General features: G+C 46.4%; 1 protein-coding gene across 1 annotated transcript; it reads left to right on the plus strand.

Annotated features, from left to right (window-relative positions):
- Window positions 1-34: 34 nt before the first annotated feature.
- On the plus strand, window positions 35-13116 carry BNIP1 (BCL2 interacting protein 1). The gene is made up of 6 exons (XM_010980419.3): window positions 35-177; window positions 2045-2137; window positions 5741-5832; window positions 8080-8181; window positions 9001-9119; window positions 12487-13116. The coding sequence occupies exons 1-6, from the start codon at window positions 94-96 to the stop codon at window positions 12681-12683; spliced, it is 687 nt and encodes a 228-aa protein (XP_010978721.1). The 5' UTR covers window positions 35-93; the 3' UTR covers window positions 12684-13116.
- The last annotated feature ends 1625 nt before the right edge of the window (window positions 13117-14741 follow it).

Consider the following 14741-nt stretch of genomic DNA (forward strand, 5'->3'; position numbering starts at 1 on the left):
GGGGGCGCTGCCGCGAGATCCGGCCGGGAGAAGGCGGTGCGAAAACGCGTTGGAACTTGGCCACCGCGGCTGCCCGTAGCCGGCAACCCCAACATGGCAGCTCCCCAGGATGTCCACGTCCGGATCTGCAACCAGGAGATTGTCAAATTCGACCTGGAGGTGAAGGCGCTTATCCAGGTACTAATTCCCGGGACCCCCGCCGGGGTCCAGCAGCCTTAAACCCAAGCTCTGCCAGCTTGAGCTCTGCGGCCTCACTTGCGAGCTTTCCCCGCTTGGTCTAGTCTCCGAGGTCGCTGGCCCCGCCCCATGGCCGGTTACCCCCTTACCGACCCGCTTTGGTCCCATCCCCTTGGCCCTGATCCATCTCGCTGACTTTGGTTCGCCCTCTTCCGAGACACCCCCCACCCCCGCCTCTGACCACGCTTCCCCTTTAGGGCTCCGCTTGGTCCCTACCCCACCCACCCCTGGCGTCGGCTCTCCCCGCCCCCGACCGCCTCACGACACACCTGCCACCCTGCTGGGCCCCGCCTCCTGACACCGTCCTCTCCATCACTTGGTAGCATTCTGGAGGCCATGAGCCCCGCCCCCTGTTGGCCCGCTCCTTGGAGCAGATGCCCCGTGGCACCAAAGGCCACCTGGCACGGGTAGCGCCGGGTGAAATGAACGTCACCTGACCGTAGTTATGATTTTGTAAATGAAGAAATCGAGTTAAGTGCCAAGGCGTGGACCAGAAGGCAGATAATGGCAAAACTGGGACCCGGACAGGGAAAGTCAACCTAGAGAAAAAACTTAAGAGTCTGCTCCTTCGTTTAACAGATTGGGTAATTATGTCCTTTGCCGTAAGCCATTTAAGGGTAGGAGGTAATAGAGCAGTAGACCCGTTGGCATAGGCAAAAGTTAGGAATGTAAATGATTCCTTGAGTTTAGAAAAAAATCAAAAAACACAAAACAAAAAACCTAGGAGTTTTAAACAAATCATTTTAGGCAAATCCTTTCCATTTTTAACAAATGCTACTAAACATTAGATGTAAACTCAGTTTGCAACTAGCTGTGGTAAAAAGTGAAGGAAAGTAAAGCTTTCCACGGAAAACAGATGTAAACTAATAGTTTGTTACATGGTGCAAGGACGTGTGATTTGATGAATAATCCAGACAAGTGAGGGAACTTGATGCAAACATTTAAACTGCTTGAACCTCACGTTTCCCATGTATAAGCTATAACACATCTGGGCCAATTCTGGAAAAATGAATTTAGGATTTATACAAATGAAATTGCCTTTTCATATAATCAAAGTTGCTTAAGCCTCTTTTTGCACTCTGTAACATTTGGGTTCTCATGATAGCTAGATTTAGTGCACTCTCACCGTGTTCCAGCTCCTCTATTAAGCCCTTTAAATACATCCTGGTCTGTGAAGTAGGTAATGGTGTGATGAGGAAACAGGCACAGAGAACTCAAGTAACTTTTTCAAGGTTACACAGCTAATAAAGTGTTGCAACCAGAATTTGAATCCACATAATCTGGCTCCATGGCCTGCTTTGAAACCTGGCCTCGGTAATTCTGAATGTTCAGAAACAAATTCCGACTCTGCCTTTGACCATGTCTGCAAACTGTGTGATTTATAAAAGACGGTTTGTAAAATTAGATTGAGTTGAAGAAGTTAATCTTGTCATATGATGCCAGGGATTTAGCACCCTGATTTTTGTGTTGGGAAGATCATCCACCTCTTGGATGTTCATTCTTGTCAGACGTACAAGCCCCTGTAAGTCTTCAGAATGGCTCGGTGGCATTTTGTTAAACTCCAGAAACTAAGAAGTCAAGAGAGAGCTGTGTTTCTGTCTTTGCTTTTATATTACTTGCTCAGAATTAATCTAAAGAGGGATGGGGAAAATGTAAATTACCATGTTTTTGCTTGTGTTGCAGAGGTAAACAGCAAAGATCAGGATGAATTACAGTCAGTAGGCCGCACTGCCTCTCACTGCACAGGTGGCATCATTTTATTTCATTGTCTTGAGAAAGGCCCCCTCACCTCTTCAATGTCTCCTAGGATATTCGAGATTGTTCAGGACCGTTAAGTGCACTTACTGAGCTGAATACTAAAGTGAAAGAGAAGTTTCAACAGTTGAGGCACAGAATCCAGGTGAGTATCTGCAGAGCTGAGATGCTGAGAGTGGGTAACGATGAACAGGACTCGGTCCTGGGACTGACCTCTGCTTGCGAGCTGTCCTGGTTCTTCAGTGAATGTTCAGACAGGGGAGTGGTAAATGTTTAGACAGTGGAGGTAACTACTGCTAACCTGCTATCCCAGGTAGAAGTGAGAAACTTTGAATGCAGAGCACTGCCAGCTGTGTTAACAAGTGGATGGTAGGGACACCGTTGTCCTTGGAAGTTTTCAACTTGAAAACTGAGGTCACTTGAATTACTTTCTGTTCTATACCAGTCTCTCCATCCCATTCACCTCAATCCATTTCCGGGGTCTCCTGGGATTTTTCCTGCTGTCAATCAGCCCAGCGTCCTCCTCTCTGTTTCTGTAGTCTCCAGTCACATTATATGCATATGTAACAGTCCTGAATTCGACTAGGGTATATGTACTGTCTCCAAAAAACAATAGAGTGAGAAAAGTAGCTGTTTGAATAGCATACGTGTTTCTGTGCCGTGCCCTGAGTGAGGGCAGGGTGGGTGGCATGGCTCTGTTCACCTGTGGGTCTTGGGGCACCTGGTCTCACTGTGTGTGGTCCTCGGATTTGAAGACTTGTGCTTTTTGTATGACATGGCCCCAAATGCCAGCCAACAACTCTGTTGCTGCTTAACATAAGAAAACAGTCTGTTCCAAAGCTGGTTGCAAAACTGGCAGTTTGGACCATGAGAAACAGTATGTCTGCATCCTGTGTGTTAACTTCCTAAGGGATTTTCAAGGGCAATTTTGGCAACGTGCAGTTTTTATCAGAGGAGTACACTTCAGGGTTTCAGCGGTGTCACTGAACCTAGCTGATCTCATGTTTGTTCTCTGTTCCCCTCTTCCAAACAGGTAACCGCTTTTATTTGTTACCTATGTAGTTTTCCATCGTTTCTCTACTCAGATACTAAACAAGACAAATATATTTTCTTATTTCTTTCCTTTTCTCATCTAAAAGGTAACAGACTAAAACACTGCTTTTTTTTAAAAAAAACTTAACAGTGTGTATTAGAAATCTTTTCATATCAGTGTGAGGAAGTCTCCTCATTCTTTTTTCATAGCCATAATTTGTTTAGCCAGTTTTCTATCAAAGGGAATTTATTTGGACTGTTTTTTTGCTTTTTAAAGCAAATTTGTTCCTTAAAAAACCTTTCTTCAACTCAGTGGCTTCAGTTCTCCAACCACACCCTCCACCTTAAGTAGAAGTATTTTCTTGTTAAGTTTCTGTGCGCTCACCCAGTGTTTATTTTCTGAACCCCAGCAATACATGTATGTATTTATTATGTCCCTCTCTGCTTCATCAGCTCTTCAAGCACCAGTGTGTCCCTGGCACCTAGTAAGGCCCTATTATACACATGATCAATGAATGAATAACCCCATCCCAGTTTAATCTGCAGCTCCTAAATGTTTATACCTGGAAACGTATACAAGATTTCTATTTGCTTGATGTTCTTAGCTCTTCCATGAATGTCTTCTTTGTGTATTAGCAGCAAGATTGTGTGATACTAGGTGAATTGGCTTCATAGCCTCAGAAGATGACATTCTTAACATAGTAAATGTTGGACATTAACAATGTGTAAGTATTTGTGTGAATGTCTTTGTATATGGTTCTCAAACTGGAATTTGAGAACTACTTTACCCCCTTTGTTTTCTCCTAGAACTCTCTCCGGTTCTCTGTGACAGAACTTCCAAGCCTCCTCTCATGGGGAGCCTGTACATTTCTCCCTCCCTGCCTCCCTCCCTTCTTCCTGTACGTCCATTCTTCCATTCCGTGATCGGTGCCCAGTACGTGCCAGGCACACGGGGTATACATAGTGAACACTAGATACAGTCCTGCTTTCACAGAGTTTAGATTCCATCAAGGAACCTAGATTTTAAACAAATCATTAACTTACCGCATTTGCAAAACCTTCCCAGCTCACATTCTGAGAATCCGAGCAATTTTCTGGCCGTCAGTTAGAAGTCACCTGTGAGCTAGTGAGATGGTGGATACAGATGCTTGTTCCAGACCATCGTGTACAAATTAGTACAAAAACACGCATGTAAATAAGTAAATTAGTATGTAAGTGAGCTAATAGTGTATGTCTTTTCACCAATAGTTTGATTAAAACTGGAACTTGTTTTGATCTGAAAACAAAAAATATGTCATGACCAGAGAAAGACAAATAACATATGAATGATACCACTTATGTGTGAAATCTGAAAAATAATGTAAGTGACCTTATTTACAAACAGAAACAGACTCACAGACATAGGAAAAAAAAACTTATGGTTATGAAGGGGGAGAGGGAGGGGAAAGATAAATTCGGAGTATGGGATTAAGAGATACACACCCCTCTATATAACATAGACAAACAGCAAGGATTTACTGTAGAGCACAGGGAACTATATTCAATATCTTATAATAACCCGTAATGGAAAAGAATTAGAAATATATATATATATGTATGTATAACTGAATCACTTCACTGTTCACCTGAAACTAACACAATATTGTAAATGAGCTATACTTCAATTTTAAAAATATATATGACATGAGAATTGAGGTGTACATCCTTAGCTATAGTCTGTCGGATAGTTCTGTTTTCTGAAGTTCTTGGAGGGGCGCATCTCAGACTGCTGCTGGTTAGGTCCACTGCCCCTCACCGTGGTGGCCGGTTTGCGTCCTGGTGTTGGGACGTGTTGGGCTCTGAGCACTCTTCGGGCCTTTTGTGCGGCCTCGGTGGGAGGCACGTCTCTTCAGAGGTTTTTCACTTGCTGTTACAAGGTCTCCTGGGATGACTGCAACTCTGGGAGCACTTTTTGTGTTCATTTCTCCTCGTAGAGGTTCTTGAACCCCTCAAGGAGGGTGAATTTGAGCCCCAGATCGGTGTGAGGGCAGCTCCGTGGTTGTGTATTCTCAGGGGAGATATTTTATATGCTCTGGCCACACGTACCCACAGCAAAAAAAGACAGGCTTCCACGTCTTCTCTGTGCTGCTTGACAGACGCTCTGCTACTTCATCTTCTCACTGAGGCTGTGTCCCTTTGTGGCCCTGGCTTTGCGGTGTTCTCAGTTGCTGTTCCCAGCCTCATGTGGCCAAGGCTTCATCTTTCCCTCCCTGCATGGACTCTAAAGTTCTAATTGTTACCCGTCTACAGTGAGATGTGTGCAGAGATGGAGGGTGAGCGTTTAGAAACCGCTAGCAGTTGGATGTTTCCATCATATCCAAGGGTACGATCAGTGAGCTCCTATTTAGTCGTGTTTTTTCCCTTTGCATTCCAGGCACGCCCTAGGTTGCAGGAGGGCGTCTCCTGCCCCAGGGCAGCCTCGCACCATGCCCGGGAAGACCCCTCAGCTCTTAGCTTGCTTCTCGTTGTGTGGCCCTGGGGATGGTCCTTCCTTTCCTGCAGACTCAGCTATCTGTGTAAAAGGATGTTTGTTACGTGTGACGTGGCATTCCTAAGTGTTCTGTTCTAGAAGGGTTTTCAAGTGCTACTGTATGACTTTGCTAGAAATAGAAGTGCTCTCCAATTTTTGTATTGGCTTTTAAAGTCATTTTAACTGAGAGCTGTTTTCCCTCCAAAGGAGCTCGAGCAGTCGGCTAAAGAGCAAGACAAAGAGTCAGAGAAGCAAGCGCTGCTCCAGGAAGTGGAGAATCACAAAAAGCAGATGCTCAGGTAGGGGGGGCCTGGCCTCCTGCCAGTGACCTCGGCTGGGCCACCTGCTCCCTGCGCGGCTTGTGCCTGGGTTTGCCCAGTAAGCCTGACTTACCGACTTGATTGTGTCGTTTACTGAATGTAATTCTCAAAGCCAGCAGGCAAGCGGGGGCTGCTGGGTGGGTGGACCTGTGCATAGTTTACAAAAGCATATTTAACATTCTGTATTTTATGTTTTAAAAAGCAAAAACATGATTGCTTTTGTAATACAAGGTCTTTTTGAATCTAAGGAGAACTGATACCAGAAAAAGTCCACTGAAAGTGAACCTACTTAAAATGGACCAACATTTAGAAAGTTCTGAATGGGGCTTCATCTTTAACAGTGAACAAAAAAACGCAAATAAGCTTATGTTAAACAAAATGGAGGTTTCCATTGCAAGTATACTAACCCCTGATGACTTAATTAGAAGTATGTGTTATTTCCTGTTGTTGAATTGGGGGACTTCTCAACAAAATTGTCTGACAGCATGAAACCGTACCTGATCCTTCACATTTGATGTTTGCACCATAATCATAAAGAAGGTTGATACTTGCAAAAATATTTGAGGGCCCCATCAGCTTTCCCAGTCGCCTGGTAGCCAGATCATTCTCTTTTGAAGTCGCTAGTGTGTCACATCCTCAAAGGTTTTCTCTCCATCTTTGTCAGTCGGTCTAACTGCTTCTGATTTGAGTACTTCTCCAGCATCACCCTCCCCTGTGGCAGCTGTGTTTATAACACCCAGAGGTCAGGAGGAAAGGGACTGACACAGACAGGGGCGTGGTGGAGGCTTGCGTGAGTAGGGAAGGATGTGTGAGTGGTGAGCGGGACCAGCGTCAACGGTAACGTGTTTGGCTCAAGAGTGATAACTTTGTGTCACGATGGCTTTTGTTTCCCGAGACCACCGTGGAGACTCAGATTATACACACTGAGTAAAGGGGACCCCTTGTATAGCGTCTAGCCAGTGACACCAACAAAATCAGCTCAGCATGGGTTTAAAGTTGAGAGTGGCCTTCATGGTGTGGAATCCCTGGATAGAGGAGAGAAAGCAGTAAATTAGTACTTTGCCAGTTGTGCGTTGAAACAGTACCGTGCTGGGTTATCGGGCTCATCACACTATACGGTAAATATCTCTTTGCTTGGCTTTCTCCCCAGTGAATGTGAGCCCCTTGAGGGCAGGCACTGTGGCTCGTTCATCTCTGCATTGCAGGGCCCAGCAGAAGCCCCTTGCAAACAGATCGAAAATGTAATTGATTCTTTTAAAATACCAGGCGTGGGACGGCGTGGCAGACGCTGGTCAGGCATCAGAGAGCTCACCTGAACACTTTGAACGCAGAGGTGCTGTTCAGGACCACTCTGCCAGTTCATGTCCCCTCGTTTGCCTTCTTAAATATTCTGGGGGTTGGCTCAGTTGATTTGAGCCAGCTGCAGAAGAGTTCTAGAGTATGAGTTTGATTCTCTGAGGGGCCCAGTTCACTTTTTTATAGTCTGTCCACACACTCTTACCTCCTGAGATCTCCAAATTTCACCAAATTTGAGTTGTTTCTCGCAAGGGAGCTCAGGTAAAGAGAGTGAACAAGTCATGTCAGACTGGGCCATGCTAATACCGTATGTTCGTGTTGTCCGTAATTGGGCTGTGGTTTGTAAAGAACAGCAAATCTTGAAGAAATGTTGAAGAAGACTGTCTTTTAATGATTTTTCTACTTCCTACTACGTATATTGATTTGAGCAGCTGACGGGTCAGTGGCTGTCGTTCTGCGTCTGGTGATACAGAGATGAACAAGGCATGGTTCTCGAGGACTGAACCAGGCAGTACCCGAGTCAGAGCAGTGACGTGTAGGGAGGAACTGGAACGGGGCCTCGTGTGTCCAGCTGGGGAGTGTGGATGTTGCCCGAGTCTGGAGCCATTGTGGGGCTGTAAACAGAGGCGTGCTGTGGCCAGACTGCTCCCTCGGGCTGCCCTGGGGGGACAGAGACAGTTCTGAGCTGCAGGAGAACGTCCCAGGGGCAGCCTCCAGGGTCCAGATGAGAGGTTCCGGAGGCCTGAGCTGGAGCAGTTGCCGGGGCAACCAAGGGGAAGGGGTGGCGGGAGGTGGGGCTGGGCTCTGTGGGCCACACCTGGGTGGCCTTCCCCACCACTCCCTTGCTGGAAGGAAGAACTACTGTGACTTGAACTGACTGACAGCCTGATGATGTCAACAGAAACTGACACACGACCTTTCTGATTCCAGCAATCAGACCTCATGGAGGAAGGCTAATCTCACTTGCAAAATTGCCATTGACAACCTAGAGAAAGCAGAACTGCTCCAGGGAGGGGACCTCTTCAGGCAAAGGTATCCGTCTTTTTGTCTCTCTGGGTGGTGACAGAATGGACCGCAGCTGGCAAGGCGCGAACCCCCCTGTAGTGAACCCTCTCTTGTTTTCAGCATAAAATTGGCATTTAATTCTATTATATAAGTAATATTTTTAAGTATGAAAAAAATGCTCGCTTATTTGTAATGAATTGGTAGAATAAAGAAAAATACAAATTACAAAGTGAAAGTAGGTCGTAACTGTGCTAGCCACCGACATTATGTTACATCGCTTCCTCCCATTATTTTTCCCTCCATATTTTTTATAAAGTCAATACCATACCACACATAAAATTTGGTCTCCCACTCTTCCTCACTTAGTATTACAGCACAAAGACTTGCCTGTTTAAAAAAAAACAAACAAAAACTCTTTAAACAAAATTTTAACAGTACATAGTGTTCTCTTGTATTAACTAGTCTGTTGTTTGTGTGTTTATATGTCATTTGTCAGTATTGTAAATAACACACCAGGGCACGTGTTAGGACATAAGGCTTTATCCGCATTCTGGATGTTTCCTTTGGAGAGATTTCCAGGGGTGAGATTTCTGGGTCTCAGTCGTGAACATTCCTAAGGCTCCTAGCACATATCGCCAGATCGCCCCCAGAAGGCAGCCCCGCTTTCTGTCCCCACCAGCAGCCCACAGCGGCGTGCTCTGGGCACAGCCTTCCCCCCACTGACCGTGATCTTTTTCAAAATCTGTACTAATTCGATAGATTAGAAAATGGGATCTCATGTGAATCTGGGGCTTTCTTGCAAGCCAGGCTTTTGTTGACATTCCTTCTCCCACTCTGGACTTGTAGGAAAACCGCCAAAGAGAGCCTGGCCCAGACGTCCAGTGCCATCACAGAGAGCCTCATGGGGATCAGCAGGATGATGTCCCAGCAGGTCCAGCAGAGCGAGGAAGCCATGCAGACGCTGGGTAAGGCCGGGCCTGTGGCAGGAAGCTGCTCCCGGAGCCCTGGCCCCGTCAGCGGAGCCCTGGCCCCGGCACCGGCACCGGCACCGGCACTGGCACCGGCACCGGCACCCTGGGCTCCTCCGCCTCTGCCCCCACCCTGCCCCCAGGCTTACTGGTTTGTGTGGCTTCTCACTCCTTTGACACTGTGGCCTTCCCCAGGGTGGGATACACTGCTCCTATTTCTCTTTTTGGTTTTTATAGTTGTGCTACAAGATCCATACCCACCCCCCATCAAACTGTGTTCCCCAGCAGAGGCACTCGCACGGGCTCATGGGAAAAGCAGAGACCCCCCCATCCCCCGGGCCCTCTCCTGGAGAGTGGGTACCCGCAAGGCTAGGGGAGGGGCCGGGGAGCCTGTTTCTCATCAAGGGCTCTGGGGATGCCCGTGGCCAGGCAGGTTTGGGAACCATTGTCCGGAATGAGGGTCAGTGTGCTGGCTGCCGGCTAGGACCTCCGCTTACTGCGGTACTCCTGAGTGCTATTTTTACTGTGAGCTCCTTTTAAAAGATACAGTCAGAGGCCACAGAAGAGGCATCTTGAGACCGTCTGGTTCTCTCCAGTGGCTTTTCCATGATGTCTCCCTTGCAATGCAGAAGAGAATCTGCTCTGTCCAGGATCTTCTGTTTGGGAAAACAGAGGAAGAGAGATTTACTCCTTGAAACACTTTTGGAAGATTTCACACGGAGATGGAGACCGTGGTACATGAGTCCCATGGACCCATCACCCAGCGTTAAAAATTGTCAGCTCACGGCCAGTCTTGTTTCACTCTGTCCTCACTGTGCCCCCATCTGGACTACTTGAAGCAAATCTCAGACGTCATCCATAACTATTTCAGTATGTCTCTCTAAAAGATAAGAGACACTGGAAACAAAAAACAAACAAAACCAAACCACAGTACCATTATCACCCCTAAAAATTATCTGTAATCTTGAACCTTTTTTTTTTTCCAGTGCGCTATTCAAACAGAACCAAAAGGAAAGCAAGCAGCTTGTCCCCAAGGTCACTCCCTGTATTTGAAACTTATCTGGGCATTTAGGCTCAGGACCAGCTGGTCACCTCCTCTGAGTGTGCACTGGGGAGTGCAGCCCGAGCCTGGGAGAGGCCTTGGGGAAGATGAGAGGGAGGAGCCAGCCTGCCCTTGGGATCAGGGCTTTTCTGCTCTGCTGTGAGTGACAGGACGCCCTTCCCCAGCACACGCATCAGAACAGACCGTATGTCTGTGGCTGTCGGGGTGCTTAGGGTTGTTCTCGGGGCGTATTTTGTAGGAGAGACAGTTGTTGAGAAAAGAATGCAGTTCTTTTATTTTTTCTAACTTACTTTTCTTTACATTTTCTAGGTGATTTTACTTACTGATTTATTTTATGGTTTTGGTGGGGGGTGGCGATAGGCTTATTTATTCATTTTTAGAGGCAGTACTGGGGATTGAACCCAGGACCTTGTGCATACTAAGCATATGCTCTACCACTTAAGCTACACTCTCTCTCCTCAGAATGCAGTTCTTAACCCTTTCCTTATGGCTCACAAATTCAGCTTGATTTAAAAGCCTATTAGGAAAAGAGTTTTTAAAAAAAAAGAGTATTAGGGATATGATGTGTGGAAATTGCTGCAAAATCATAGGACTTTTGGGGGTCGGGGGTGGAGGGGGCAGGATTGCCAGGGAGTTGATGGTTCTTGGGTATGAGTGATGGGACATGGCATTTCATGACACTATTCTACCTACTTTTTTGATGGTTAAAATTCTCTATAAAGAAAGTTTTAAAAGAAAAGGCCTATTAGGTTTTTATTTAACAGGTTCTTTCTTTGGTTTCTGAAACGGCAGCAGGCATGGAGAAAGGGCCGAGAGGGATTTTTGTGTATAGAGTCTTTGTTTTTACTCCTTATCTGTGTTTTTCAAAACGCTGCTCTGTTTCCTCTGATAATTTCTTTTATTTGCTTATTAACTTGTATTTTGTGGAACAGTAATGTAAATTACATGGCTAAGGCAAAAACCTCCAGGCCAGCCCTGTCCAATACAAACAATGTGAGCCACATATGGTAACTTAATTTTTTTTAATTATATATTTTTTCACATATGGTAACTTTAAATTTTCCATTAGGCATATTCAAAAAAGTAAAAACAAATATATGAAGTTAATTGTAATAATATATTTTTTACCATTTCCTCATGCAATTCATATTGAAAATTACTGAACTACTTTACATTTCCCTTTTTTCCCTAAATCTTTGAAATCATGTGGGTATTTTATCCATGGAGACATCGCAGTTTGGATTGGGACCCATTTTATACACGCAGGTGCCATGTGTATCTAGCGGCCGTCACACCAGGCTGCACAGCCCTGGACGGTCTCGGGGGGAAACAGAAAGACAGCTCTCCCTCTGACACCCCCCTGGCCCCCAGCCTCCAGGTCTGCTCCCCAGAGGCTGTTACCAGTTTCTTTCGTATCCTTATGCAATCATGTATAGCGCAAGCAAAGTAAATATTACTTATCCCCTTCTTTCTTACACGAATGGAAACATTTCACAGACTCTCCTTCCCACTTTGCCTTCTCTTTTAACATGTTTCATCCTTTGGATGTTCTGATGCCTTATTGTGCTTTGTAGGAGAATCTTACCACGTAAACCTTCTTCCCCGAGTGTCAGGCCCAGAAACCCACACTCAGGAGTTAATTTGATACCTGGGTGAAGTGAGCCTGAAGGGACACGTGCCTCCTCCTAGGTTTCACGCAGGGGCTGGAGCACAGGTGTCACACGTTTAAAGCTACAGCCAGTGTCCCAGGACTGGAGGACTGGCGTGTGTAGGGCTTGTGACAGAGTGCAGGACACCTTGCCCTTCCACTGTCCCTCAAAGAGTAGGTGTGACCAGCAGGCATCCTGGCGGAGTGCACCTTGCGGGGGGAGGTCCTGCCTCCCAGCCCTGCCCCCACGGGGACCTCACAGTGCCTGTCCCCAGTCACCGTCTTAGTTTTGTGGCCGGCAGTTCTTAGCAGCGCCTGCTTCCTTCAGAAAGCGGAGTGAGGAGAGGAACCGTCCTCTGCCCTTTGCCCTGATGATGTCCACGTTGGAAGGACTGCTACTTATGGCCCCTGACATTGAATGTCAACAAACCACATCCCTCTCTGAGCTGGACGGGACCCAAGGAAGTGCCTGCCCTTGCTCTGTCCTGTTCCATGCTCCTCTGTATGGCCTCTGTTCACATCCTCTGCTCTGGCTCAGAAGAACTTGCTTCTGAGTGCGGTGTTATTTACTGGGGACCCAGCCAGCAGAGCAGAGTCTTTGGATTTGGTGCTGTGCAGTTTCTGAGTCAGGCTTCCTTCCTCCTTTGTTTCAGTTAATTCTTCCCGGACTATCCTGGATGCAAACGAAGAATTTAAGTCCATGTCGGGGACCATCCAGTTGGGACGGAAGCTCATCACAAAGTATAATCGCCGAGAGCTGACGGACAAGCTTCTCATCTTCCTTGCCCTGGCCCTCTTTCTTGCTACAGTCCTCTATATTGTGAAAAAGCGGCTCTTTCCATTTTTGTAAGGTCTGAGAGCTGCCAGCTTTTGCCCTCTGAGCTCCAGCATCAGGATCTAGCCACAATCCTGAGCTCTGATCCCGGCTATCACACCGATCCACGCCACCCCCCAGTCTGCTCCAGTCGCTCAGCAGGTCAGATGGAAACACAGCCCCCCAGGTTTCTGCAGTTGGCTGGCACGTAAGGGGGCAAGCAGAGCAAGGGGAAGGAGGCCTGTCATCGGGACACCTGCAAGGACACGGGGACTCGAAGAGCCGTCGCACAGTGTGGGTGGCTGCCACACGGGGCACCCAGAGGCCAGCGTCCGGGATTCGATGTTCCTTCCTTCTCCCTCTGCTGCTGCAGCCCTAATGCCAGGTCTGGCGGAAGGAGAGAGGAGAGGGGACAGAGGGGATGAAAACTCATGTCCATTCCTGGAATAAAGTTCGCTGTATTTAATAGAATGAGATGCATTCGGTTTTATAAGGTATCCCTCTGGGAATTTGTATACCTTTTTTTTTTTAATTGAAGTACAGTTGGTTTACAATGTTTTGTTAATTTGTGATCTACAGCATAGTGATTCAGTTATACACACACACACACATACACATACACACTTTGCAATAGCCTATAATGAAAAGGAATATATATGTATGTATGTATATATATGTTTCTGTATATATTCCTTTTCATATTCTTTTTCATTTAGGTTATTACAAAGTATTGTATATAGTTCCCTGTGCTATTCTGTAGGACCTTATTGTTTATCTATTTTATATGTAATAGTTAGTGTCTGCAGATCTCAAACTCTCAGTTTATCCTTCCACTCCCCCCCCGCTAACCATGTTTGTTTTTTATGTCAGTGAGTCTGTTTCTGTTTTGTAAATAAGATCATTTGTGTCTTTTTAAGGATTTCACATATAAGTGATATCATATGATTTTGTCTTTTTCTGTCTGATTTACTTCACTTAGTATGATAATCTCTAGGTCCATCCATGTTGCTGCAAATGGCATTATTTCATTCTTTTTTATGGTTGAGTAGTATTCAGTTCATATATACCACAACTTCTTTATCCAGTCATCTGTCAATGGACATTTAGGTTGCTTCCATGTCTTGGCTGTTGTAAATAGTGCTGCTGTGAACATTGGGGTGCATGTGTCTTTTCTAATTAGAGCTTCCTCCAGATAGATGCCCAGGAGTGAGATTGCTGGATCATAGGGCAAGTCTATTTTTAGTTTTTTAAGGAATCTCCATACTGTTTTCCACAGTGGCTGCACCAAACTGCATTCCCACCAGCAGTGTAGGAGGGCTCCCTTTTCTCCACACCCTCTCCAGCATCCATCACTTGTGGATTTTAATGATGGCTATTCTGACTGGTGTGAGGTCACGTACCTGATCTTGATGTACAGATTTCTAGGACATGAACTTGGATCCTTGCTTTGTTCACTCAGCAAAGAGCTATTAAGCACCAGCCACACACAGAGCATTATAGACGCTGCCTGGTCCCTCCCTCAAGGAGCAAGACAGACAAAATCCTGCAGCTCTAAGGAAGGAGGGTGCACACAGCTCAGCCCGAGGCAGACATCCTTCCTTCTCTTTCTATGCCTGAAGGCCTGGCCTGGTCTGGCCTGGGGCTGTGTGCTCTCAGGGGCTGGCCTACCCTTTTCTCTTTGAGGTCCAGAGCTAAATATAACCAAGAGAGCAAAGTTAGTGATAAGCCAAGGCCTGTCTGGGCCTGAGTTCTGTTGAGGCCTACGGTATTGTAAGGCCTGGGTCTGGCCAGCCCAGGAGATGTTGGTGTCTCCTTGTGCTATAGGCCTGGCTGACCTCGCATGCAGAGTCCGTGCCTCCCCCGCTATTTATAGCCCCAGAGGCCCTGGAAGGGTAATGTGGAGGCAGAGAGGAAAGACTTGCTTTTGATATTGGCTCCACCAATTAAAAAAAGAAAAACCACATGACTTAGTGACTGATGTCACTAAGCCTCAGTTTCCCCACCTGTAAAGTAGGAGTGACAGTCCATATAGATACTCGTGGAGTCTGAGAATCACAGGCATGAAAAGCAGCAAGTGCGGCTTCTGTGACTGAG

The sequence above is a fragment of the Camelus dromedarius genome, chromosome 27 (genome assembly GCF_036321535.1).
Source record: "Camelus dromedarius isolate mCamDro1 chromosome 27, mCamDro1.pat, whole genome shotgun sequence".
NCBI classification, from domain to species: domain Eukaryota; kingdom Metazoa; phylum Chordata; class Mammalia; order Artiodactyla; family Camelidae; genus Camelus; species Camelus dromedarius.